Source organism: Suricata suricatta, chromosome 10 (assembly GCF_006229205.1).
Source record: "Suricata suricatta isolate VVHF042 chromosome 10, meerkat_22Aug2017_6uvM2_HiC, whole genome shotgun sequence".
NCBI classification, from domain to species: domain Eukaryota; kingdom Metazoa; phylum Chordata; class Mammalia; order Carnivora; family Herpestidae; genus Suricata; species Suricata suricatta.
Window position 1 is genome coordinate 122,768,793 of NC_043709.1, and position 26,944 is coordinate 122,795,736.

Here is a 26,944-nt window from a genome sequence, read left to right on the forward strand (position 1 = left end):
ATAGTGAAAAGCAGAGGAGATGACTCTTGAAAGAGCAGGAGTGTTTTTAGAAGTGATGCTGACAGGGAGTAAGAGTTTTAAGGGTAAACTGGAGGCAGACGAGAATAAACTGTTAAGTAAAAAACATAAACATCTTGGGTAAACTTTCTAAATTGAAAATAGAAAACTAGAGAGGTTTTTTTTTTTCCACAAGCAGATTTCAGGCACTTTTTTTTTCACCCATGGAAGTTGACTTTCTTCTTTTTCCATGTGAAATACATGGAAAGAGTGTAAGCTTATAGACGTGATGATTATAATGGTAAAAAGCATGGCATAGAGCAGTGGTTCTGAACGAGGGATTCCTGGACCACCGGTATCAGGATCACCTGGGAACTTGTTAGGAATGCAAATTTTCAGGCCCTACTCCTGACCTACTGAATTAGCAATTTTGTGGGGTGTGGCCAGTGATTTGATAAAAGCTCTCCAGTTGAATCTAATGCATATCGACATTTGAGAACCATTGGTGTGGTTATTAAGAGTATATATCTGGACCCAGATGGTTGTATTTCATTTGTTCATTCGTTTGTTTGTTTCCCATCTGTAAGATGGTAACAGTACCAAACTCAGTGTGATAATGAAGACTAAAGGGGCCAACCTGTGTCAAATACCTAAGACAATGCCTGGCTACAGTAGGTGCCATATAAATGTTTAGATGATAATAATGATGATATTAATGTTAATAAAATATTCTTTATAGGTGTTATTTTCGTTATTGTTTCATTATTCAGAGGCTACACTTCACAGTTTATAGCAAAGCTTTTTGTTTACCAGGAGATATTCTCTCTTACTGTCTTAGAGTTATTTTTCATGGCTCAAGGCAGTATTTCTCAGTATGTGCTCTGTGGACCATTTGCAACAAAATCACCTGTGGTGCTTATTAAAATGCAGATTCTCAAGTTCTACCCAGACCCACAGCGATATTCAGGATCCGCTAGTGATACTTCTACATACTAAAATTTCAAAACTACTGCTCTTGGGTAACAAAGAGTATGATCTTCATTTTGAAAGTGGACACATGAGGCACGGGGATAGCATATGTTTAGGGAAATCCAGAATTTCAGGAAGATCAGGAATAAGAACTGGATTTCTGATTTTGTGTTCTATCAACAAACTATGCCATCCCTTTGTTGTTTCATTTGCTTTATAAGGAAATTGACTGGGGTTATGCCATTTTGTTTACTGAGATTCATCATTATTTAGCCTAGAAAACATTTATCTTGTAAATATAGAGCTATTAAGAACATTGAGTTCCTGGAAAATATACCTAGCTCATTATCTGTTATTCAGCCGAAAATGTTCCAGTTGTGGATGTATCTAATACATCAGTCTTTTGGTACAGATGAAACAAAAAGGTTCAGAGAGGTTGAGAAAATTGTCAAAAGTCATGTGACTGGACAATGGCAGAGCCAAGAGTAGATTCTGATCTCCCACCTGCCAATTCAGCGTCCATTCACCATATCCCACTCTCCTTACTGCTTGCTGATTTAAATGATTTAAAGCAGCACTTAAATTTTTAAAGTAACTCTATCTATACTGCTCATATAAAATCTGGTCTCAGCAGTTTTTGACCTCCTTTAATTTCTTTCACTTAAAGATATGCAAACATCAATTCTTTTTTTATAATAGTGATAAATCAATCGTATGACAACTAATACCCCAGAATTCCATCGCATATTGTTTTTTTTTTCCATTACAAATTTCCCTGTTCTAAAGCAATTAGATTGACTTCTTAGACTGTGATGATAAAGCTTTGGACCTTTTCACACATGGCTTACACGTCTTGTATGCATTGTTCTATTACAGTCAAGCTCCTATGCAGTATCAGGATGTATTTAGACAACTTCATTTTTAATTTTGAGACCACACAGGGTTATTTGTCTATATCTACAAATTATGATCATGTAATTGGTGAGGGTATGCTGTTTATGCTATAATCATTTGATTATTTTATAAAATGATTTTTTTGTTTCAATTGTTTATACACATATCACATATGAACTTCAGGTTTTGTAGTTATTTTCTTCCAGTACTTCTTCTTGTTAAGGATGAAATATTGGTAGTTTTAGTGAACTCATAGATTACACTCTGTACCTGAGGTTAGATTCTTTCCATCTTTTAGCTAATTCACTGCTATCTACCACCTAGTTAATGATTCCTTATTTTTATTTTAATTTTTTTAATGTTTTTTTAAATTTATTTTTGAGAGACAGCATGAGCAGGGGAGGGCCAGAGAGAGAGGGAGACACAGAATCCAAAGCAGGCTCCAGGCTCTGAGCTATTAGCACAGAGCCTAATGCAGGGCTCAAACCCATGAACCGTGAGATCATGACCTGAACTGAAGCCGGACGCTTAACCAACTGAGCCACCCAGGTGCCCCTGATTTCTTATTTTTGAGGTCTCAGCTCAAGTATTACCTTCTCCTAGAAGTCTCTCTTTTCTTTATCTCTGTATATAGAAGCTCCCTGCCCCCATACCCTGCAGTTTTTATTACTTTAGTGTTTATTTCTTCATGACAGTTATAACTATATATAATATTGTGGCTTATTTATTTGCCTTTTTATTTCTCTCTCTCTCTCTCCCCACTTGACTCTAAGGTCCATGTGTCTATAGTGCATAAGATGTGTTTATTTTGCTCCAGTAGCAAGCCTAATTCCTGATACATAGTGAAGGTTCAATCAGCATTTATTGAATGAATGATATGTCTTTGTGAGTTGGTGTGCAATTTTGTAATCTGTTTAGAGACATATGAGTATGTGTTAAATCTTGGTCTTTTATAAACATTTCTTTTGGAATACTTCCTTCGTTGATGGACACTGACATTGACAAAGTGTTGTCTATTACTCAGTTACCTTGACTCTAGACCTATTAAATGGACCAGGCCTACTAAAACTAGGCTTTCTAGAGCATTCAAGGTAACAGTGCACTATCTTCTTGAGCTTGCACTCTATGGTAGCCTCTGGTCACAGGTGGTTATTGAGCACTGGAAATATGGTTAGTGTGAAATGCCATGTGTTGTGAGTGTAAAACATACATTGGATTTGGAATATTTAGTTAAAAATGTAGGAGCGCCTGGGTGGCTCAGTCGGTTAAGCATCAGACTTCAGCTCATGTCATGATCTCATGGCTTGTGAGTTTGAGCTTCACGTCAGGCTCTGTGCTGACAGATCAGAGCTTGGAGCCTGCTTCAGATTCTGTATCTCCTTCTCTCTCTGCACTCCCCTGTCTATTCTCTCCTCCCCCCACCCTTGTCTCTCTTTCAAAAATAAATAAAAACAGAGGCACCTGGGGGGCTCAGTTGGTTAAGCAGCCAACCTCAGCTCAGGGCATGATCTTGCAGTCAATGAGTTCCAGCTGCGTGTCAGGCTCTGTGCTGACAGCTCTGAGCCTGGATCCTGCTTCCGATTCTGTGTCTCCATCTCACTCTGCCCCTCCCCTGCTCACTCTCTGTCTCTCTCTAAAATATTAATGAAAACATTAAATAAATAAATAAAAACACTGAAAAATTTTTTTAAATTTAAAATATCTTGCTAATAATTGTTATATTGTTTACTTATTGAAATAATATTTTGTACATATTAGACTAAATAAAATGTTATTAAAATTATTTTTACTTTTTCCTTTTCCTTTTTAAATGTACTACTGGAACATTTAAGATTATATATATGAATCACATTTGTGGCTCACATTATATTTCTATTTTGGCACTGCTGTTCTAAACCCAAATAGTCCACCTCGGTTATTTGGCAATATAGACCGAAGATGAGCCACTGAGGGGAATGCTAAAATTGCAAGAGCCTCTTATGTTTGCTCTGTTCTTGGCAGACATAAGCAACGGAAGGGCTGCACCTCTGGAGAGTGGCTCAGATACCATTTAGAACTCCCTCAGTGTTAAGTCACAAAGCCCAGATACAATTTGTGTCCTCAGACACAGAACCTTAAATGTCTTGCCAATGGTCATATATCTTGCTTAGACTAATGATAGTATCAGAACCAAAATCTTTTAATTATGTTCAGTCATTGAATTACTTATAGAAAGACCTACTAATAAAATTAGAACTTCTTTTTTAAATGCCATGCCGGGCAATTTTAAAGAATTGTTAATAAATTATGTATGTTTTCTAAAGACATCAACCAGTGAGGAAATTACATTTCAGTCCTTAACTGGTTAAATAGATAGAAAATCATATTGTATACTATGATAAATTAAACAAACAGAACGTCCTTCTATTCTTATTGCCACATATGCTGTAGTAGAACATTAAACTGGGATGACCTTTATTTAGCAAAGGAACATATACTACAAAGCAAAATTTAAACAAAAAGTTGGCTGTGAACATGAAATTTACTTGTAAGTATAAATCTATTAACACTTTTTTTGCATACGTATAAAAACTCACTTGAGGAGCGTGTACCATAATTTGGAAAACTTATTGGTATGTCTTATTCCAGAAGTCTACATCACTGACATTTCAGGCAGATTTTACTTCTTAAATAATTAGCTTCATCATTATGATCTTCTGATTCATTCATTATTTTAGCAAATATTTAGTGAGAACCTACTATGTACCAGGAAGTTCTGTGTTTTCTAGATGTCCAAGATACTACAGTGACCAATACAGACAACCTTTTTCTCTTTGGAACTTACATTTCACTGCTTAAGTATTTTCTCATTAGGAAGAATGAAATGAAATGGTAAAGTAAATCTAAGCAGTGCTACCTTAGAATGACACCAGTGACCTTTTGTTGGTTGGGAACTGAAGTGAATTTGGAATTTTCTGTTTGTGTTTTTCTTGGGGAATTTGAAAACAGAGGTGCCAATGGAAAGTGGAGGTGCACACAGCCTTACACATCCAGTACTGATTAGTATTTTCAGAATATCAGAAGACATTTTTAACATTGCAGATAAAATGATTAGATTGTGTTAAGAGATTTTCCAATAATGGCTTATTATTATTATATATATAATATATATATAATATATTATATATATTATATATATATTATATATTTTTTATTCGGTATGTCTTCTGCATTCTGCTGGGGTATCCCAATCTATAGTTAACTGGATATCTTAGTTCTTAGTTCCACTAATTCTAGAAACTCAGTCAGAACGACTTCCCTTTTCATGCAACATTGACTCACTAATTCTCATTCTCTCACAGTCTGAGTTTTATCCCCTAGTACATACCTCTCCCTTCCACATTTTCACTTGCATACTGTTTCACGGGCTCGCCTTCCTCCTGGCCCCTTTTCAGGGCAGAGATTCCTTAAATATTTTTTTTTCTTAAAGCTCAGCCGGTAGATGTCTCCATTACTCTCTCATAGCTAAGACCTCAGCAAGTAGGTTTTAATAATTTCTTTAGCCGACAATAAGGAGGAGGATTTGATAATCTGCCAAAAATGAGCAGATGCTCAGGAGGACACGTCTCCATCCTACGTCCTTCCCCTTCGATTTAAGTCAAAAATGAAAACTCCTCTCTCCCTCTTTTCCAGGCAAAAGAAAAGGCTGATTTAACTAAGCAGCAAGACGCCAACACCCTCCTTCTCAGTACGTCCAAGTTTCCTTCGCTCTGAGCCACAAACGCTCCGCTTCTCTCTTCATTCCCGCCCACCCCACCCCCACCCCCTCGGGTTTCCGAGTCATCAGGGAACGCGAGTGGGTGAAAGGACTCGGCGCTGCTGCATCCCGAGCCACCGCCTCCTCCTGCGCCTCCTCTGTGCCGCCTCGGGTTCAGCACTGGACAGCTCCCGCCCCAGCCCAACAAATGGCAGTCGGCTGATTGACACAGGAGCCGACCAAACAGAGAACAAGACGGCTTGAAGCCGCCCTTCAAGGGTTTGGTTGCGGCCAAGCTGCCTCTTTAAACCGGCTTTCCTCCAGAGTAAGGGAGACAGGAGTGTGGTTTGTGGCCAAACCTAAGGGCTCCAATTAACCAGCTGTCTGGTCCTATAAACTCCACAGAGACTAACGTCTTTAAAGAAATCTCTGCTCTCCCGGACTCGGTCCGCGCTCGCGGTGCGGATCTCTGTGCGCGCACTCCTCGCCGCGCGGCGGAGCGAACTAGGAGGAGCCAGAGCCGGGAGGCGGGAACGACCTGCCGCGGGTGAGATGATGGAGCAGCGTCTTTGGTGGCCGCGGCGGCGGCAGCAGCAGCAGCAGCTCTTGAACACACCTCAATGAGAGCGACGGTGGAAGCTGCTGAGCAGAAAGACGTAAGCAGGCTAACTATAGCCGCCGGGAGAGAGGGGATGTAACCTGTTCTGCTCAAGGCTGTGAGGTGCGTAATCCCGAGCCGACCCATTATGGAGCGGGTGCAGCCAGCGTTGCCACAGGTGATTTGATTTCCTGTGACGGTAGCTTAGCCAGCCGGGCCAATTCCAAGACATTCTTATTTTAAAGCCCTGTTCGGGCATCTGGAAAAGGGGGACGACTCCTAGGCAAAGTCTTACTGCTGATAAATTGACGAGCAAAATTTAAAAAGTGTCTCCTCCCGTTACCTCCTCTCCTTCTCTGCGAAGCAGATTGGAGCCATGGCTTACCCCTTACTCTTCTGCCTCTTGCTCGCTCATCTGGAACTGGGAACTGCGAGCGCCAGCCGCGACCCTCCGGGACGGCTGGATTCCCCTAGGGAGAGAACCCTGAGGCTGAAGCAGCACGCCCAGCAGCCGGCTCGAGCCTCTGCCTCGGCTCCCTCGGCTCCCTGGAGCCGCTCCACCGACGGCACCATCTTGGCGCAGAAACTCGCCGAGGAGGTGCCCGTGGACGTGGCCTCTTACCTCTACAGCGGGGACTCCCACGAGCTGAAGCGAGCCAACTGCTCCAGCCGCTACGAGTTGGCGGGCCTGCCGGGGAAGTCGTCAGCCCTAGCCAGCTCCCATCCCTCCTTGCACGGGGCGCTGGACACGCTGACACACGCCACTAACTTCCTCAACATGATGCTGCAGAGCAATAAGTCGCGGGAGCAGAACTTGCAGGACGACCTGGAGTGGTACCGGGCGCTGGTGCGGAGTCTCCTGGAGGGCGAGCCCAGCATTTCCCGGGCAGCCATCACCTTCAGCACCGAGTCGCTGTCCGCGCCGGCCCCGCAGGTTTTCCTCCAGGCCACCCGCGAAGAAAGTCGCATCCTGCTCCAGGACCTGTCCTCCTCGGCACACCATCTGGCCAACGCCACGCTGGAGACCGAGTGGTTCCACGGCCTGCGGCGCAAGTGGAGGACCCACTTACACCGCCGCGGCTCCAATCAGGGGCCCCGGAGCCTGGGCCATAGCTGGCGGCGCAGGGACGGGCTTGGCGGGGACAAGAGCCATGTCAAGTGGTCTCCGCCTTATCTGGAGTGCGAGAACGGGAGTTACAAGCCCGGGTGGCTGGTCACTCTCTCCGCTGCTTTCTACGGGTTGCAGCCTAACCTGGTCCCGGAATTCAGGTAGGGGCGGGGGGAAGCAAAAACAAAGCCTTCCTTCCGGTGTCGCATGTGGGGAAGTAACACTTGGCTGTGACTCCTAACGCCTTCCTCCCCTCACAGGGGAGACCCAGGCTGAGGAACACCGTGCGCCGACGCCTGTGCTTAGGGACAAGAAGCGCCCTATGCTTGTCAGTTCAGTGAAAGCTTCTCTCAGATCAGTTTCCCTGCAAGGGACAGGGGACTGGGGAGCATTTGGCGGAGTTGAGAGACATCTCGGATGCCCTGTGGTTCTTTTCAACGCACGGGAGAGCAGGAAGGGCATTTCCCAGTCTGGGGTGATTGGAGGGAAGCCGGAGAGCTCAGGTGTGCCCGTGAGGCACAGAGTGGCCAGCCCTGATGAGGACGAAAAGAGAACAGGAGGAAGACAGAGTTCTTCGGTTCTGCCACTTAGGGGTAGCCTCTGCCTGCTTTCTCCGTGTGAGTTGCAGGATACCAGTCTGCTGTGAGTTCCCAGAGAGTATGATTAAAACAGTGTATTTCCTCCACGGTTCTATCCCTTCAGCAGTGAGTCAGTCTCAGCATGGTTGTCTCCAGGATCCACTTTGCAGTTTGGTCCGAGTGCTTCCTCTACCCATCTCCCTCCTCCCCCTAGTCTCATTTCCTTGGTCCTCTCTTGACCCTGTTCTCTGTGTCAGGCATACCTGAGGGTTCTCCAGTTCTTCACATACTCATGCCCTTTATAAATGAACTGGATTGAGTTACCTTAGGGAGGAAAGGATTCGTTCTGACTGAATTCACTCAGGAAGCTTGGAGGAAATTCAGTAACAGGTCTGTATTTCCTGTCAGAAGGTATAGCATTTGTGGGGAGATGAGGATTTGCAAATTAGCAGAGGTAACTTCTGCCCTGGGAGGTACCTGACCTTTCTGCTGAAGAACTTCTAAGACCCAGCACTTAAGAATTGATGTGAGGAAGGAACAGAAAGGGAAGTGTAAAAACTCCAAAGAGAGCCTTGGAGAGAGCTATAGATTGACTGGGATCCTCCCCAGTTTCCATGAGGGGAGGCTCTGGCAAGGAAGTCTTGGGTGTTGAAGTTGCTTCTGTACCTTTTAGGAACTTTGGCAAAAGTGAGAAATCCCTTGTTTGTGTGCCTTAATGCTCTGTTTGGTACAAGAACAGGATGCCCACCTGGGGAAAGGTACCAGGCTGAGTACTGGGTGGGCAAAGGGGGAAGTCAGAAATCTTATCTTGGCACTCTCATTTACTGCTGAATGAACCCCAGTAGGCTGCTTAACCTCTCTGGGCCTCAGCTTAACTACCACATGAGGGAGTTGAACTAGATGTTCTCCAGGGAGCCATCCAGTTATAAAATTCTGTAGCTATTGGTGCCAGCAATACTTGGGAAGATGTATACAAAAAACAACCCCCTGTATGACTACATTAATTGTGTGTGTTCACGTGCGTGTGCGCACACGCATGCACAAAAACACGTGAATGTGTTTCTGTCCCTTTTAAAGATCTTGTCTTAAGCCAGAGTAACTCTTTCCTACTTTAAGGATAATCTCATTTGCTCCTGATTTCTTCAGGATCCTATTAGTAAGAGCTGAGCCCAGCTTTGAGTCTTTGCCATAATGTTTGCTCAGAAGAGGAAAGATTAGCAGATGCTATTCACTGCCAGCAAATTGTTTGTGGCCTTCAAATAAGTCTTTTTAGGGAGTCCTAGTTCCCAGGATCATTCTATCTATCTATCTATCTATCTATCTATCTATCTATCTATCTATCATCTGTCTGTCTATCTATCTATCTATCTATCTATCTATCTATCATATATTTACCCATCTATAGCATTTACTTTCTGTCAGATTCTGTGTTAACTGCTTTGCATGCATTATCTTGATTAATTTTCATGATCCTGTGAGTTAGGTTTTATTAGTTTCCCTATTTTACAGAAAAAGGAATCTGAATCAGGGAGAGGTTAAGCTTTTTTCCTGAGATCCCACAGCAGGTAAGTTGTAGAGCTAGGATTTCATACTTCTAGCCACTCTGTTAAACTCTGTTTTATGAAGATATTCTAAGAATGTTGCATATAGTATAGCTGCTGCATAAAAATATATGTATTTTCAAGGGTCAGATGTGAGACTAGGGAGGAGAGCCATTCATTTCCAGAATCATTTCTCTTAAGGCTCAGAAAGCATGAGTCACCTAAATAACCTCAGAGCCTTCTGCCAGCTAAGATGAAAAGCTGAGGACACAGAGGGTCTTAGGTTGTGGGAGCTCACACACCCTCTACCTATTTTTTGGACTACATTCAGAAAATTGTTCCCTCTGGCTAAGTTTCTTTAAGTGTTTTCACAGTCATCAATGGTGTTCTTTAGCCAAGGCACGAAGCCAGGCCATTTAGTATTTGGCTGTCTATGAAGCTGGTTCTTCCTGGCGGTATGTATGAAGAGCAGAATAAGTGCACTCCTGACGTGCCCTTTGCCCATGTCTTGTGCCCCTCAAATGCTGTATTGAGGATGTGCACAGATGTTCATTATAGGAACTGGAAGAAATCTTAGATCAGATGGGTCCTCCTGTTGTTTGATAGATAAAGAGAAGTAAAAAGGTGAAGTGAGTTGTGCAAAAATCACAAATCAATTTTACAATAATGATAGAACCAGGATGCAGGCCTTTGGCCTCTGATTCACACTGTACTTGATATGCATACACCAAAATCCTATTTCTGTGGCTCTCTTAACCTTTGTATATGATGCATGTTGGAGGACTTAGTTTATTCTTTATCATCTTTTTTTTTTAATGTTTATTTTTGAGAGAGAGACAGAGAGAGATAGAACATGAGTGGAGGAGGGGCAGAGAGAGAAGGAGACACAGAATCTAAAGCAGGCTCCAGACTCTGAGCTGTCAGCACAGAGCCTGACATAGGACTCAAACCCACCAACTGTGAGATCATGACCTGAGCCAAAGCTGGATGCTAAACCGACTGAGCCATGGCAGGCACCCCAGTTGAAATATATTTTGAGCCTCCACAATGTTATTTGCTAAACACCTTATCTGTAATGGAAAATCCATTGATAACAATTTTCTTATGGAGGACGGAAGGAAGAAAACTGTTGTAGTTAAAATTTGCATTTAAGATCAGTTAGTATTTTCTCAGGTCTTATAATACTCAAGCATTTAAATATGTCGGTTGAGCATCTGACTTCGGCTCAGGTCATGATCTCACAGTTTGTGGGTTCGAGCCCCGCATGGGGCTCTGTGCTGACAGCTCAGAGCCTGGAGCCTGCTTCAGATTCTATATCTCCCTGTCTCTCTGACTCTCCCCTACTCACACTGTCTCTCTCGTCTCTCAAAAATAAATATAAAACATAAAAAATTTTTTTAAACATTTTACTTTTAGAGCATGTAAATCCCAAACATGAAATTCAAAAGTAATGTGAGAACATGGCTAACCACCTTCCTATATTAATGTTTATCACTGTAAAATACCTCTCATAGTAAATTTTATTCCCTTCTGTTTCAGAATGACACAAGTGCCTTACATTTCAAAGCCTGGTTTAAGACTCACATGGGAAGAGATATTTATTCCTCACTTCTTTTAAAAAATGGCATTAGTTGCTTTAACCAAATGTCTTTTGGATCTTTTGTTCTATAATATAAACATTTTAGTTCTCATCTTCCATCTTAGCAAAGGAGAGAGTAATAATTTAAGGTATATCCTCAGTTGTTTATAATTATTACATTAGGTTTGTGATACCCTTGCAGAGTTTTCCTTAAAGTTAAGTCTTTGGTTTTGCCTAGTAATTTTTTGTTGTGGAACTTGAAGTGCAATGGAGTTGGATCCCATTTTCCTGAAATCATAGGTATCTTCCTGGTGGTACTTGGTACTGTTCAGTGCTTAGGATGGATATAAGGTACGTAAGTGTTGAATTTAAATTAAGGTAAAAGAACCTTGGGAACTAATTATTTTTTGATAAGCTAAAAGGGACTTAGGAATTCACTTGGTTTCTTTCATCTTCTCAATTTGCAATGTTGGAAACAAGACCCAAAGGGCTAAAGGAACATGCTAGAGTGGCATAGCTCTTTTGTGGTAGGTTAGAATTAGTGGGAACCAATAAATATTTAGTACCTAGTATATACGAAATGCTTTATATATACCGCTGCATTTAATTCTTTGTACGTTCATGTAGTGACAACTTCAGAAAAGTTGAGCAACCTGCCCAAGGTAACACAGCTAGTAAGTTAGGGAGCCCAAATCAAATTTGGGTCTATCTAGCTATGAGGCTTATACTGTCTTTCTGCCACTCTATGCTGTTATCTCTTGTTTACCAACTTTTTTTTCACCTTGTTACTTAAAAATATAACATAGTAGTGACTTGAAATAATATATTTGGCCCAAATAAGTCATACACACTTACTATTTTTAGGTCAATCACACAACCATGTAAGTTGTATAGTAAGAAGAATGTTAGACTTGATAGAACTTTGCCTCAAGTCCTAGTTTTGTCTCTGACTGGATGTATTACCTGTCTGGAAATCAGCTTCTGCAAAATTAAAATGTGAAAACAGACTTGGTGCTATCCAAATATCATTATAACTCTGTGTTCTATGCATTCTTGATTGGTCTCTCCAAATGATCAACAAGCAGGCTTTGGAAACAAGGCTAATACACATAAGTGCTGAACCTTGTGGAAATGATATTGCTGGGGAAGTAACATTCAGAGGAAGAGGAAACCATGTGAGTGTCAGACTTGGTGTTGATTTAAAAAAAAAAAAACATAATAGGGCAATGAAGGAAGGATCACAAGAGTGTGGAAACCCCTTTTTAGAAACAAATGCAGCAAACATTGATGTCACAGATTTGCTGACTTTTGAGGGATCACTTCATTCTTTCCATCACATCCTACACCCATACACCTCCATTGGTGATTCTGGTACAGATCTCTGCATTCAACTAAAGATGGAAATTCACAGTGTAAGAGAAATGACCATCTTGCTCCAAGCTAAACCTATCTTACATCTCTCTTGTGGGTAATGATTGTGGTGAAAAGAGGTTGCATATGGAAACAGCAGAGATGCTACCTGGGTTATAGATCAAAGAGTTTTTAGATGAACTTCTGCTATTGAGGATTTGAGTCTCAATTATTTCATCTATCAGCTGTGAATAGTAAAGTTTATTTCCTTTGGGATTCTGTAATGACTAAATGAAGAATTGTGATCATACAGGAAGTTCAGTAAATATTTTGTATTGTAGCTTCTGGCTTCCCAAATACTTCCCTCAGACATAAACGTTTTTAGTTTAGCTGAATTAAAGTCATGTGATTAATAGTTTATAATTTATATGATGGTTTGGTTTTATTCCTCATTATTTTGAAGACATAATAACAGCGGATCATTGTGGAAATATGGGCCTTGTAGACAGAAGATAGTGCATCAGACTGGAACATATATTTGACTTATGGTGTTACCATGGGCAGTAGTTGCCTTTTTAATTCTCAGTTTCCTCATCTATACATTGAGAAGGTTGGTCTAGGTGACATGTAGGGTTCCTTATAACCCTGAAAGTCTAGGATTATGTACATAATTAAACATGTTACTTTAACTTTTGAAGTGTTATTTGATTAGCTTGCTGAAAACTGTTAATATATTTTCATTTAAATGCAGATCATGTTCGCATATATTCAATGTATGTTTTTATCATAGTCATTTGTTTATTAGAGAAAGCCTGATGTATTCTGGGTTAAATATTATGCTAATGGAAATGAGAGCATCATTTCTTTCTTTCTTTTTTTGGGGGGGTGATACCATTCCAAAATAAGAAGAAGTATGATCTGAGTTTCCAGTTTTTTTTAAATGTTTATTTATTTTTGAGAGAGGGAGAGAGAAAGAGACAGAGAGAGAGAGAGAGAGAGAGAGAGAGAAAGTGAGCGAGCATGAGCAGTGGAAGGGCCAAGAGAGAGGGAAACAGAATCGGAAGCAGGCTCCAGGCTCTGAGGTGTCAGCACAGAGCCTGACTCGGGCCTCAAACTCACGAACCATGAGATCCTGACCTGAACCGAAGTTGAACACTCAACTGACTGAGCCACCAAGGTGCTCCCTGAGTTTCCAGATCTTGAAAGATACGCTGAATTTACTTAAAGTCAACATGAAGCTATTTTGCAAATTTCTAAATCAAGGGCACCAATATACCTGTGTAACTTCCCTCAAGACAGGCAATGTTTAGGCATTTTGAAGCTCCTTACCTACTCTTAATAACAACCCATTCTCAATTTACTTCTGTAGTTGGCTGTAAAATAATAATAGTAATAACAAACCAGCTAGTTATTGTGGCATAGCAGTGGCACAGTATTACTTGCCATGTTCTAGAATATGCATTTGGAAGCAGAATAGGGATTTCTGAGACTGCTCACTAAATAACAAGAGTATATGCCTGCCCTCTGGTGAGGGAACTGATGCCCTCCCTAGCTGATTTTAAAGCCTCAACTGCTAGATAAGTCAAATTTTACCTTCAATTTCAGAAAGGCAGCAGTTTGGTGTTCACTGTTCAAGGTTTTATGGCTCCCCTTTTCCAACATGCACCGTGTTTTATGCTTATATTGTAACATACAGGGGTGCCAAGAAGTTTGCTGTTGACATTAGTTTGGACTTGGTTGGTACAGAAGCATTAGGGCTTGTTTGTTTTCTCCCTTCAGCTCTCGATTGGTATTTACAGGATTATTTTAGCAGGCTTACTAAAATAGTACACTGGGATTTTGATAACTTTGGCAGCTTGATGGCCACCATGCACAAATAGGCAGCACACTGGAATCGGGGCTATGCTCAGAGTGTTTGCAGCCGACAGTGTTATTAGGCTCTTGCCCACAGCTTGGGCATATGTACTGGGGAGCAGGGGTGGGGGTGGGGGGGAGGCAAGGGCAGCGTGTTCTGCTGGTCTTTCAGCCTCATTTTCTTTTCAGCTTTTAGTAAAAAATTATTTATATGTACAACTTCTACTTTATCTGGGTATTTACTCATCCAACAAGTCTTTCTTACTTCAGGGGAAAAACATAAAAATATTTGGATGGATATGTTGTTCTGTGAAATGCTTCTTCAGTTAAAAGTAGAATCTTCTATCAGGTTCCTCCCCTCTGTATTCTACAATGCCAAACTTAGGAACCATGACTTTCTTTTTTGCATCAAAGGATATTATAATGTCTCAAAGCAATTACAGGATACATCTAATTTCATCTAGGTAGAATTTATAGGAAACACAGAATTAGTTTAAGTGGTCTGACCCCAAGATCATCTTTCCTCAAACAAAAATCTTGTTACCTACCTTTTTGTCAAAGAAGGCAGTCTCTCTCTGTCTCTCTTGGTTAACAATTACTTCTAATTAATTTATCTGTTCTAACTTTACCCCAGGTAAAGACTGTAACTACAAGACAATGTAGAATTTAAAAATATCTGTCCAATTAGCAAAAGTACCCAGTGCACCTATAACTTAAAAGAAAACTTAGAATTACATAAGATTTTGGCTTATTTTGTCAACCTAGCTTTCTCACCATTTATGTGTTTTGTCCCATGGGAATGCCTTTTTACATTACTATGGAAGAACTTTTATAGAGTAACAGGACACACAACCTTTATCTGAGAAAGAGGAAAAAGAAATATAGTATAGAACAATTTATTTTATCAATTCTTAAGATGTATCTTTTCCTGATTTTGATGGCTCTTAACCTGAGCTCTGTCTTATGATTGAGAGCACGTCATTTTCACTTGGCATACATTTCCTTTTCATGGTACACATGGCTGACATATTTCAATGAATGGCATCTTATATTTGATGAATTATGATATTAGGAAATGAGAAAAATTCCAAGTTCTCTCCAACTATAAAGTTTTATTATCATCTGTAAGTTTTCAAGATGCAGCAACATATGTATATAAGGAAACACAAAATGTAGACGTTACTGCTACATAAAAACTAGATTGCAGGACACTTGCATGCTCAGTCAGTTAACTGTGGCTCAGGTCATGATCTTGTGGTCCATGAGTTCGAGCCCTGCATTGGTCTCTCCACTGTCAGCACAGAACCTGCTTCTCATCCTCTGTATCCCTCTTTCTCTCCCCCTCCTTTGCTCATGCTCTCTCTCTAAAAAAAAAACATTAAAAAATACCTAGATTGCTATTTGTCTTCATAATAATTTTGTTTAAAAAGACCATCGATCCTAAAACATATAATTACATTCAGTTTTTCTTTGTTAATTTTCTTAATGTTTATTCATTTTTTAGAGAGATAGCACAAGTAGGGGAGAACAGAGAGAGAGGGAGACACAAAATCTAAAGCAGTCTATAGGCTCTGACCTGTCAGCACAGAGCCTGACATGGGGCTTGAATGCACGAACTGTGAGATCATGACCTGAGCCAAAATCGTATGCTCAATCGACTGAGCCTCCCAGGCTCCCCTCTTTATTCTCTTTTTTAACTATTTTCTTTTTTTTTCTTTTCAAATTTTTATTTAAATTCCAGTTAGTTAACACACAGTGCACTATTGGTTTCAGGAGTAGAATTCAGTTATTTATCGCTTACATACAACACAGGTGCCCTCCTTAGTACCCATCACTTATCTAGTCAATGCCTACCCACATCCTTCCATCAACCTTCAGTTTGTTCTCTATCCCTAAGAGTCTTTTATGGTTTGTTCCCCTCTCTCTTTTTTCTTCCTCCCCTCCCATCTGTTCATCTGTTTTGTCTCTTAAATTCCACATATGTATAAAATCATATGGTATTTGTCTTTCTCTGACTTATTTCACTTAACATAATATATTCTAGCTCCATCCACATCACGGCAAATGGCAAAATTTTCATTCCTTTTTGTGGCTGAGTAATATTCTGTTTTACAAAAATACCACATCTCCTGTATCCATGCATTAGTTGATGGACATTTGAGCTCTTTCCATAGTTTGGCTATTGTTGATATTGCTGCTATAAACATTGGGAGGCATGTACCCCTTCAAATCTGTATTTTTGTATTCTTTGGGTAAATACCTATTAACACAATTGCTGGATCATAGGATAGTTCTATTTTTAACCTCCATACTGCCTTCCTGATTGGTATCACCAGTTTGCATTCCCACCAACGGTGCAAGAGGAGTTCCCATTCTCCTCATTCTCACCAACCCTGTTGTTCCTTGTGTGGTTGATTTAACCATTCTGACAGGTGTGAGTTGGTATCTCATCATGGTTTTGATTTGTATTTTCCTGAAGATGAGTGATGTTGAGTGTCTTTTCATGTGTCTGTTAGGCAACTATATGTCTTCTTTGGAAAAGTATCTATTTCTCTCTTTTGCTCATTTCTTAAATGGATTATTTGTTTTTTAGGTGTTGAGTTTGATGAGTTCATTATAGTTTTGGATACTAACACTTTATCAGATATGCCATTTAAAATATAAGGATTTTATTTCTAATTAATCTCTATACCCAATATGGGGCTTGAACTCACATCCTTGAGATCAAGAGTTGCATGCTCTACTGGCTGAGCCAGACAGGTACCCCACATTTTCTTTTAATGTTTGGGAAATACACAAACCATTAGGCCGGAAGTACCAGAAACTTTTATTTTCAGATTAGATATGGTAAAGATTATCAAAAAATTTCCCACACCATCTGGTAAAGCATTTCACTCACATTGTGGGAAAATGCCTAGGACAGTGAGAATTAAAGACCATTTGTAGGGGCACGGGGGTAGCTCAATCAGTTAAACAGGTGACTCTTAATTTCGGCTCAGGTCATGATCTCACAGTTTGAGAGATAGAGCCTCATGTCAGGCTCTGCTCTGACAGTATGGAGCCTGCTTGGGATTCTCTTTCTCCCCCTCTCTCTGCCTCTCTCTCAAAGTAAATAAACATTTTTTTAAAGACCACTTATGGACCAAAAAGAGGGGAAATAGATCTTTTCTTTCTAAAGGGCTTAGAGGTTTCACAGTGTAAATAAAAACTTTAAGGTGTAGCCATATAACTAGTTTTGGTTGATGAGATTTAAATGGAACGGTGGAGGTAAGTGTTTTTTTTTTTTTTCTTTTTTTTCCTGGTCAGCTGCTTGAAAGAAGAGTTGGGCTTTCCCTTATTTGATGCCTCAGACCACTGCATAGGGCAGGGTTTCTCATCCTAGGCTTTATTGACATTAGGGGCCAGATAATCCTTTGTTGTGGGGGCTGTCTTGTTTGTTTTAACATGTGTAGCAGCACCTCTGGCCTCTGCCTACTAGATGGTAGTAGCAACCTCCTGGACCGCTGTGATCATCAAAAACGTGGACAGACATTGCCAGACATCTCCTTGGGAGCAAAAATGCCTATGTTTGAAAGCTGCAGGTGTAGCGAGAACTCATATAAATATGCTATTCTGGGGATATTTATTTCAAGGGTTCTGTATGTATATGTATGTATATGTGTTCATGAATGAGCCCCTCAGGTCACATTTCTATTCATTTATTCATTTGCTTACTTGTTTGGAACATAAGATCACTTCATATATAGAACCTGATATGAGTGAGAGTTGGGAAATTTTGATGGTTCAATTTAATATTAAACTTGGCACTCAAAAAGAACAACTTGGCAGATTTTTTGTACAATTTGTTACTAATATGGTTTTATTATTTCCATGATTGTTTTATATTTAAAGTTTCTCAATAATGGATGCATTTTGAAAAAAATGTGTGTGGGGGGCAGTAGGGGCATTCTTTAAAGAAACAAGTTTTAGTCAATGTCCTGGGAAAGCTTCTTTTTGAAGAATTAGAATTTTAGAAGGAAAAAGGATTTTAGAGATCATATAATCCAATTTATAGTTACTTTTACAAGTGAGGAAATTGACACTTGCATTAAGGAAAGTGACCGTCACTTGCATTAGCTATGGCTGCAGTGAATTTGTAGTTTAACATAGGCTCAAATAAAAACACCCAGAGTCATCAAATAAAGGTTAACTTATATTCATTATTCACAGATTTCAAACATGGCTGGGCATCAAGATCATCTGGAAAGCCTGATAATATGTTCCTTGGCCCTTCCCAGACCCTGTGAATAAGATAAGCTGAGGATAGATTCAGAAGTCTATATTAAAACAAAATCTTTGTAATCAGAAGCAGCTGATCCGTAAGCACCAACCGGGGAAAAAGCAAACAGTGTTTAATAAGGTTGTGACACATCTAATCCATTTCCCAAGATTTTAAGAATAAAAATTAAAAATTATAAATGCTTAGTGCCTTCAGCTTTAGTTGTCCAAAGAATTTGGCTACAGGCCATTCTGAAAGCCTGAAGCCATTCAATATTGTGAATGATCCTATTGGTAGGGGTTGAATGAATAGCAGGTTCTTCATGAAGGCAGAGAGACCATAGGTACTGAACCTTGGAATGTGGACCACTGAGTCATGTGCTGCATCTCCCTCCCTTTACTTTGGGTTCTTTTTCTCACCTTTAAGATAGGGGCTATCATGAAAGCAGCTGCTTCTAGTTGTTATTGTTTGTCTCTTTATATAAAAGTCCCTTTTCCCCACCAGTTCTACATGGCCTTCACATGTAAGAACCACATTTTATGACTTCCCATGTGCAGTCTCTCTTGAAATCACCTTACATATTTCAGGGAGGCAGTATGGAACAGTGTCTAGGAGGCAGGGTTTTGGGATTATAAACCCATACTTGAATCCATGCGCTTTCACTTTTACTATACTGTGTGACACTGGGCAAGTTACTCAACTCTTTCTATGTCTTTATCTTGAAAAGGTGTAGAATACTTCTCATTGTAACAAGTAAATATATATATATATATATATATATATATATATATACTTTAGCATAATGTGTGGAATGTAGCATTCTTTGAAAAAAACATTATAGAGTGTCTAATAGGTATCTGGCTAGGCCTATAGATGCTGGAAATATAATAATGAAAAGAACATAAAAATCCCTGTCCTCATGGATTTTTTTTGTGCGGGTAGGGGGATATAGATGATAAATAAGCAAAATAAATATATAATAAATAGATCTCGATAAGAACAAGTGCTATAAGGCTATAAATAGAATAATGAGTTAAAGAATAGCTGAGCGGTAGGGTGGGCTGCATTAAATAGGATGGTCAGGAAAGACTATTGAGTTAAGAATGAAGTATGAGAAGGACTCAGGCATGGAACAAGTTGAGGTAATCATGATCTAAATAGGAAATAGCAAGAACAAAGGTCCTGAGACAAGAATGAACTACAAATGCTCCAAGAATAGAAAGAAGGTGTTACTGGAATGTACTGAGAGGTGGGTAATGATATAGAAGATGAGTGTAGAATATGCAGAAGGTGTTCAATAAATGGGTAAGAAACTGTGGTAATATAGATAGATGCATATTAAGTGCTTTAAAGTTTTCTACCCCGTAGCAATCTGTAAATTGTGGACGCATCTTCACTGTTTTCCTTTGGGTGGTTTGGTTGTAATGTTATCTTATTTTGGTGCCTTTTTCTCTTTTGTTATCTTATTTTGGTGCCTTTTTCTCTTTTCTCCATTTACCCTTGGCCTTCTTGCTGTTGCCTCCCTTATCTCTGGGGACTCAAGTTTTCCAGTCTCTGATGAGATTTCAGTCAAAGAATAAGCTATTTGTTTTTATATATACATAATTTTTTAAGTTTATTTGTTTTGAGAGAGAGAGAGTGAGTGTGTATGTGTTTGTGTAAACAGGGGAGGGGAAGAGAGAGAGGGAGAGAGAGAAACCCAAGCAGGCTCTGTCAACACTGAATCTGATGCGAGGCTCCATGTCATGAACCATGAGATCATGACCGGAGCCAAACACAGAGTAGGATGCTTAACTGACTGAGCTACCCAGGTGCCCCAAGAATAAGCCATTTCTAGTTGCTCCATTCTCAAATGTGAATGGATAAATTGGAATTTGAGAGGCAAAGGAGGTAGAAATAAAAAATTCAAAATTTCTTGCAAAAATAAGTTAGGTGCTTTTCTTGCTCCCTGGCTCAAACCTGTAAGTGAGGCCTTTTCCAGACACAGAAAGCAGAATAAGGGCAGAGGCACAGCAGGTTAACTCCTGGGTGAAGCATTTTTTTCCTTACCAGCATGCCTGGAATGACATCCCGCTGGTCCCTGACTTCGCTCAAGCTGGTAGCTGGCAGGTCTTGTCATTTGGCATTTCCTGACATATTTTGCTGTCCTTTTTTGTTTTTTAAAATTTTTAATGTTTATTATTGAGAGACAGAAGGAGATGGAGGATGAGCATGTGAGGGGCAGAGACATGGGGAGACACAGAGGAGGCCGTCAGCACAGAGCCTGACATTGGGCTCAAACTCAGGAACCGTGAGATCATGACCTGAGCCGAAGTCAGATGCTTAACTGACTGAGCCACCCAGGTGCCCCACTTTGTTGTCCTTTATGGTGAGGTCTCAGATGTAGAGGTCAGGGGCTGCCTGAAACACTGCCAGTGAGAGGCACAAGGCGCAGAAGTGAGATTGGAAGAGCCAGAAAAGAGACCACAAATATTTGGACATGAATTTGGAGGTAGACTTTGCATGATAGAAAGTATAGGTAGGACTGTATCTCTTTTGTTTTTTTAATTAAAAAATTTTTTTAAATGTTATTTCTTATTTTTGAGAGACAGAGACAGTGTGAGCAGGGGAGAGTCAGAGACAGAGGGAGACACAGAATCCAAAGACAGACTCCAGGCTCTGGGCTCGCTGTCCTCACAGAGCCTGACACAGGGCTCAAACCCACGAATCATGAGATCATGACCTGAGCCAAAGTCGGACACTTAACTGACTGAGTCATCCAGGCCCCCTGATAGGAGTATATCTCTAATGTGGAGCATTAACAACAAAAATAGAGATTATGGGTTTTAGGAAATAAAATAATCATCATTATCTTCTCTAATATGACAAATGTGGAATTTAATCTTTCTGTTGGTTACCTTGATTTTTTGCATCCATAAATTTTAAATAGTATCTTATATTATTTACTTTTCTTTTTTTACCCTCCTACTTCTCTTGCTATTCCAGTATTTTTAGATAATTAAAGATGGTAGCATTTATAACTTATCACTGCAGTAAAAAAGAAAAAAAAAGATAACAAAAAGACAAAAACCCTCTGTGCTTTGTCCATTCATTGCCTCTGAGAAATGAAACTTGAATAACTGAACCTGTGCACTTTCAGAATGTTCCAAATGTCAAGAACCAATGGATTATCTCTCTCTAGATCAGTTGCTCAAAACCATGCTACCTTTAGTTTGCACATGTCTGCAAGAAGACATCACATAGTGCTCCCTAACCTTGGAATTAGCAGCTGCCTTTCTTTTTCATGTTAAAGAAATAAAAAAGGAACCATATATTTTACTTATCTCTAAGATAATCTAACTTTTTAATCAATCACACTATTAAGAAAGTTTCACATATTTGTTGAAGACATTTTTGTTGGAGTCTCATGTTTTATGCAGAATAACTATCATGGAAATCTTTTCAAATTATTTAAAATTTGAATCCAATTGTGTGTTGGAGGCAGGTTTCTATTATTTCTAGAATTCTTATTTTTTCATCCCCTGGTGCACAATTTCAAATACTTTCTATTCTAAGTATTTCAGGTGCTTTCTAAATAAAATTTCTAAGTCTTCCCATGTCTTAAAACATGCCTTAGTGCATGATTGATTGTCAGAATATGGAATTAAAGGTGCAAAGTCATTTCACCCTCAGAATTTTAAAGACATTGTTTTTAGCATTCATCGATGCTGGTAAAAATTTTTTGATATTAACCTGATTTATTACACTTCTGTAGGTAATTGTTTTTTGTCTCTTCATGGAAACTTCTATGTTTTTCCTTGGGGTTCTGAATATTCATGATGATGTGCTTAGATGTGACTATTCATTGACCTTACCACTTAGTTGGCCCTTTTAGATTTTTTCACTCAGAAATTTTCTTTTATGATTGCTTAACATTGCTTTCTCCTATCCATTTCCTCTTTCTGGAACTCTTAACAGGTATTTGACCTTCTGGATTGATCTCTGTATTTTTCAACTTTTTTCTCATATTTCCATGTTTTTCTTTTCACTTTTTCTCCTAAAAGATTTTATTTTTTCTTCCTCCTAGTAAATTTATTTCCATTGGGCAATCTCATTTAATTTCTGCAAACTCTTTCTTGCTCTAATTGTCTTCATAATTGTATGTATATTTTCTTAAATCTCTTTGAGAAAATTACCTATTAAATTGTCTTCTGTTGCCTGAATTATTGCTGTTTGTTCCTGGTTTAGTTGCTTTGCTTTTTCATACTAGTTTTCCTCCTTTATGCTACTAGTTTATCTCAAATGTGATCCTTAGTCATCAATTTTATGATTGAAAGGCTAGATTAATTTACATGGGTAGATGACACGGAACCTTATTAGACGTGTAGGGCTCATTCCTCAGTAGGACTCTCCCTGGATTGTCAGCCTTCATTCACTTTAGGATGCCTGAGAAGGAAGTTGGTAGTCTCTGGCCCACCCGAGACCTTTACTGTAGAACTAATAACCAATTTTAAAAGCTTTAACTCTTCCCAGGCATTTTTTTCCACCCCTTTACAGAATCATTCTTGGTTTTCAGTTTGAGAATAAATACCATTACAGCACACAAGGAGAGGATGTGCCAACTTGTGTGACTGTTTAGAAGGAAGTCCGTCAATTCATCACCTTGATGTCTGCCTCATTTTCTACTTCCACTCTTGAGACCAATTGACTTTGAGCTTAAAATCTTTTTGAAAAATCTGTTGGAAGAGCACTTCTCTTCCAGCTTTCTCCTGATTATGTCCTGGACTTAGCTGTCACCACTCTGGCTTATCCTCAGTATGATCCCAGAAATTTTATCCCATTCCTTCTATACTTATTTACTTCCATTACACTTGGATAATGGAGAGATGAGGTAGAGAAATATATGCTCAATTCACCTACTTGGGCAAGAACTCAAACTTGGGTCTTCTGACCAGTCTTCTTACACTTATACCAAGGATATGGACATCAGTTACAGCCCATATTCATCTCTTATTAGGCAGCCCATTTCATCTCTTTTTGTCCCAAATTTCTTAACTATTATTTAGGGGAAATGATATTGATAATACATAGTTGTGACATAAATTGGGGAAATAATATCAGTCACATACACTTTCAGTGAGGATATTTTAAGTTTGTCTAGCATAATGCCTGACAGGTAATGAGTACCCAATAAATAATAACTTAAAACATAGGACCCAAGGCATCCAAGTAAACCCTATATTCATTTAACATCTTGGGTTCCTAACCAACGTGGCTTATTTTAATTTCAGTGGAATCATTTTTTCATTTACTTTATGGCCTTATTTACTGTTAATATTTCTGGATCAGAAGTGGCATCTAGAATTGAAAAACAACAGCAACAACAACAACAAACAAACAAAACTGTGCAGATTATCATCTGGGTAATCTGACCTGAACATCTATCTGAATAAGAGCCAACAACAAAAAAAAAAGAGAGAAATTTAATAATTTAAGAAATGATTAACAAAAAGATTATTTCATTTAGATATTGTAGCCAAATACTAACATAAGTGGCACTTTTAATCAAATCAACAGGAAATTGAAGGTCTGACATCATTATATTCTAAAACATAAATTAAACATTTATTTTTCTTGACAGATATACTTTATGATTTTTTTCTCCATAGACATTAAAAAAGCACAACTTTGGACATATTACATAACTTGTCTGAACCTTATTTTCCTCATCTATAAAATGAGAGAGTATTTCCTCTTTTATAGGATTGTTATTTGGAAAAAATGGGTCAGTATATGCAATCTCTTTGTACTGGGTCCCCTGACAAGGGATTGTCCTACTCCATTCATAAATAGTCATATCCAAAGAGGTGATAAAAGGAACTGTGGATGTGTTTGATAAAATAAATTGTCCTCTTGTTATTTAAAACCAAAATAAAATGAAGCCCAAAACAATCCCAGTGAAGGAAAACCACAAAATGAAACATTAGTCAGCTACCTCCATAAAAATGGCAAACTCAAAATATATTTTTCAGAGAGAAAAATGCTATTATCAAATTCTGAACCCTAGCAATCTGAAGAGATATGCTGCACTTACATTTGAAAAAAAGAATCGCTTTGAGGAACCCCAAAATACAAAGGTGTGGATGGAGAATAGATGTTTCTCCTGATTGAGCTTACTTCATTTTGTATTTATTGGTTCTTTCTATTTTCTTAAAATCACACTTAAGTGATTTTTTTTTCCCACAAAATGTACAGATCTTCCCAAGGAAGGTGCGACCTGATTGCCAAAAAACCTTCCAAGAACAAGAAGCCAGACAGATGGAAGATGCTTGTCACTATGTAAGGTTTTGGCAAGCTTTCTCTGGACATGTCTGCTTCAAAGTAGCATGGGGGAGGAGAGCATTTCTGTGCTTTAAGACAGACAGTTGTCAAATTTTCTAGATGTTTTAGAGGGCATCAGATTATGTTCTTGCTTCTTTTCTATTTCTTGTAAGTTATATGCTCGAGCTAAATGATACATAGGCTGGGTGCTTTTGTGAAGATGTTTTCTAAGGATGAGATGCCTCAAGTGAGGAAACTACACAATAATTACTTAGGTCACTGAAACGTGAATATAGACTCTCTTATAGTTAGATGGAAACAGGAAAGGAAGTAGCTCTTCTTCCTGTTAGAAAAAAGTCTTTTCACTTTTCCTTGATTGCATCCCATTTATAAGATATGCCTTTCTGTTCATATGCTATTTGTGTGCAAATAATTTTAATTAAATACTTGCTATATAGCTCATTGTTTTGCTTACTTTTTTTTTCCACAGAACTCTGCCTAAAAAAACTTTTTAATGTTTAATATTGGGAGGGGTGAGCAGAGAGAGAGGGATACACAGAATCTGAAGCAGGTTCCAGGCTCTGAGCTGTCAGCACATGAGCTGAAGTTGGACATTTCACTGACTGAACCACCCAGATGCGCCACACAACTCTGTTTTAAAAATCCATTCATATTGCCACATATATAACCAGTCCATTCCTCTATTGCAATATAGTACTCTACCACTGCATAGCGTCTAGAAACTGTCCAGTCCCAGGGATGGGCACCCAGACTGTCTTCAATTCCCTGAAATTACAATAGCACTGTAGTAAGTTTATATACCCATTTATAGACTTAAGTGAGGATTTCTTTAAAAGATAAATCCAAGAGCAGGATTTCTGGGGGACAGAGAGGAGTGAATGTATTTTACAAAATATTGTAAGATTGTTCTCTTGAGAGGCCATATCAGTCTACATACTCACCACTTGGGCATAAGGGATCCTCTAGCTTCATGTTATTGCCAGCACTTGGTATTGTTCAACTTTCTAACTTTTTGGCCAGTTTAAGGAATCCAAAGTGATATCTCACTATTGTTTTAATTTACAGTTCTCTGATTTCTAATGAGCTTAAGCATCTCTTCTTGTGCTTGTAAGTCTGTTGGGTTTACTTTTCTGTAAAATTCTTTATATCCTTTGCCTTGACTTAAAGAGAACACCTTAAAAATTTCCCCTTTTATATGTTTTTGACATATAGGAACCATAATAGGAAAATATTTCCTTGTCAGTTTTAGTCATTGTAAATTCATCCAGTCTGTCACCTTTCAGTTGCCTTTTCCCTTGAACAGAATTTTCAAAAATTTCTGATATTATTTACTTAAAGTTTTTTCCTTGAAGTTTATGCTTTTGGGTTTAAGTAAGTTTTCAACACCTTGTCACAAAAATATTCTCTTATGTTATCAACTACTAACTTTAAAGGTTTACTTTTCAGAGTCAGGGTTTGAACATCTGAAGTTACCTTTGTACATGGTTAGGTAGATAACCAGGCATTTTATTTGCTCATTCAGTGAGCCAGATTCCCAACACTATCATCTTTATCATACTTGTAAGTGCCTTACATGCATATGTATGTTTCTGAATTCTCTATTTTGTTCCACTGTTTCTCATGCCTGTTTTTTCTGTTAATACTATGTTTCATTGCCATGGTAGGGCAGTATGTCTTCATACTTGCTTGGGCAAGGCTTACCTCTTTTCTTTTCACAGCTTACTTTTATTATTCTACTTAAGGTAAACTATCAAGTTTCTCAAAATTTCATATAGAATTTTAGTGGCTCTGCATTAAATTTATAGCTGCATTTGATGAGAATTCACATTTTTAATATAGTAAATTATTCCTTCCTAGAGCATGGGCTATCTCTCTCAATTTATTAAGATCATTTATTTTGTCCTTCATTAGAGTTTCAAAGTTTCTCTAGAGAGGTTTTATGTATTCCTGATTAAGTTAACTACTACAGAATTTCTGGGGTCTGTTGCTATTTTAAACAGCACCTTTTTAGATATGATTTTTTGTTGGGGATTTTGGCATAGATAAATACTATTGAGTTTTGTACATTGGGTGTTCATCAATCTTGCTGCACTTTCTTATTATTCTCATATTTGTCTGTTAATTTATTGCCAGATAAATGATCATCTAAAAATAATAATGG

At 38.9% G+C, this 26,944-nt stretch overlaps 1 protein-coding gene across 1 annotated transcript in view; it reads left to right on the forward strand.

Annotated features, from left to right (window-relative positions):
* Window positions 1-6,062: 6,062 nt before the first annotated feature.
* GPR158 (G protein-coupled receptor 158) overlaps window positions 6,063-26,944 on the forward strand; it is a 410,420-nt gene continuing 389,538 nt past the window's right edge. Inside the window, exon 1 of the mRNA XM_029955110.1 lies at window positions 6,063-7,463. Within this exon, the coding sequence (XP_029810970.1) occupies window positions 6,571-7,463 (893 nt within the window). The 5' untranslated portion in view covers window positions 6,063-6,570. The remainder of the gene's footprint in view (window positions 7,464-26,944) is intronic.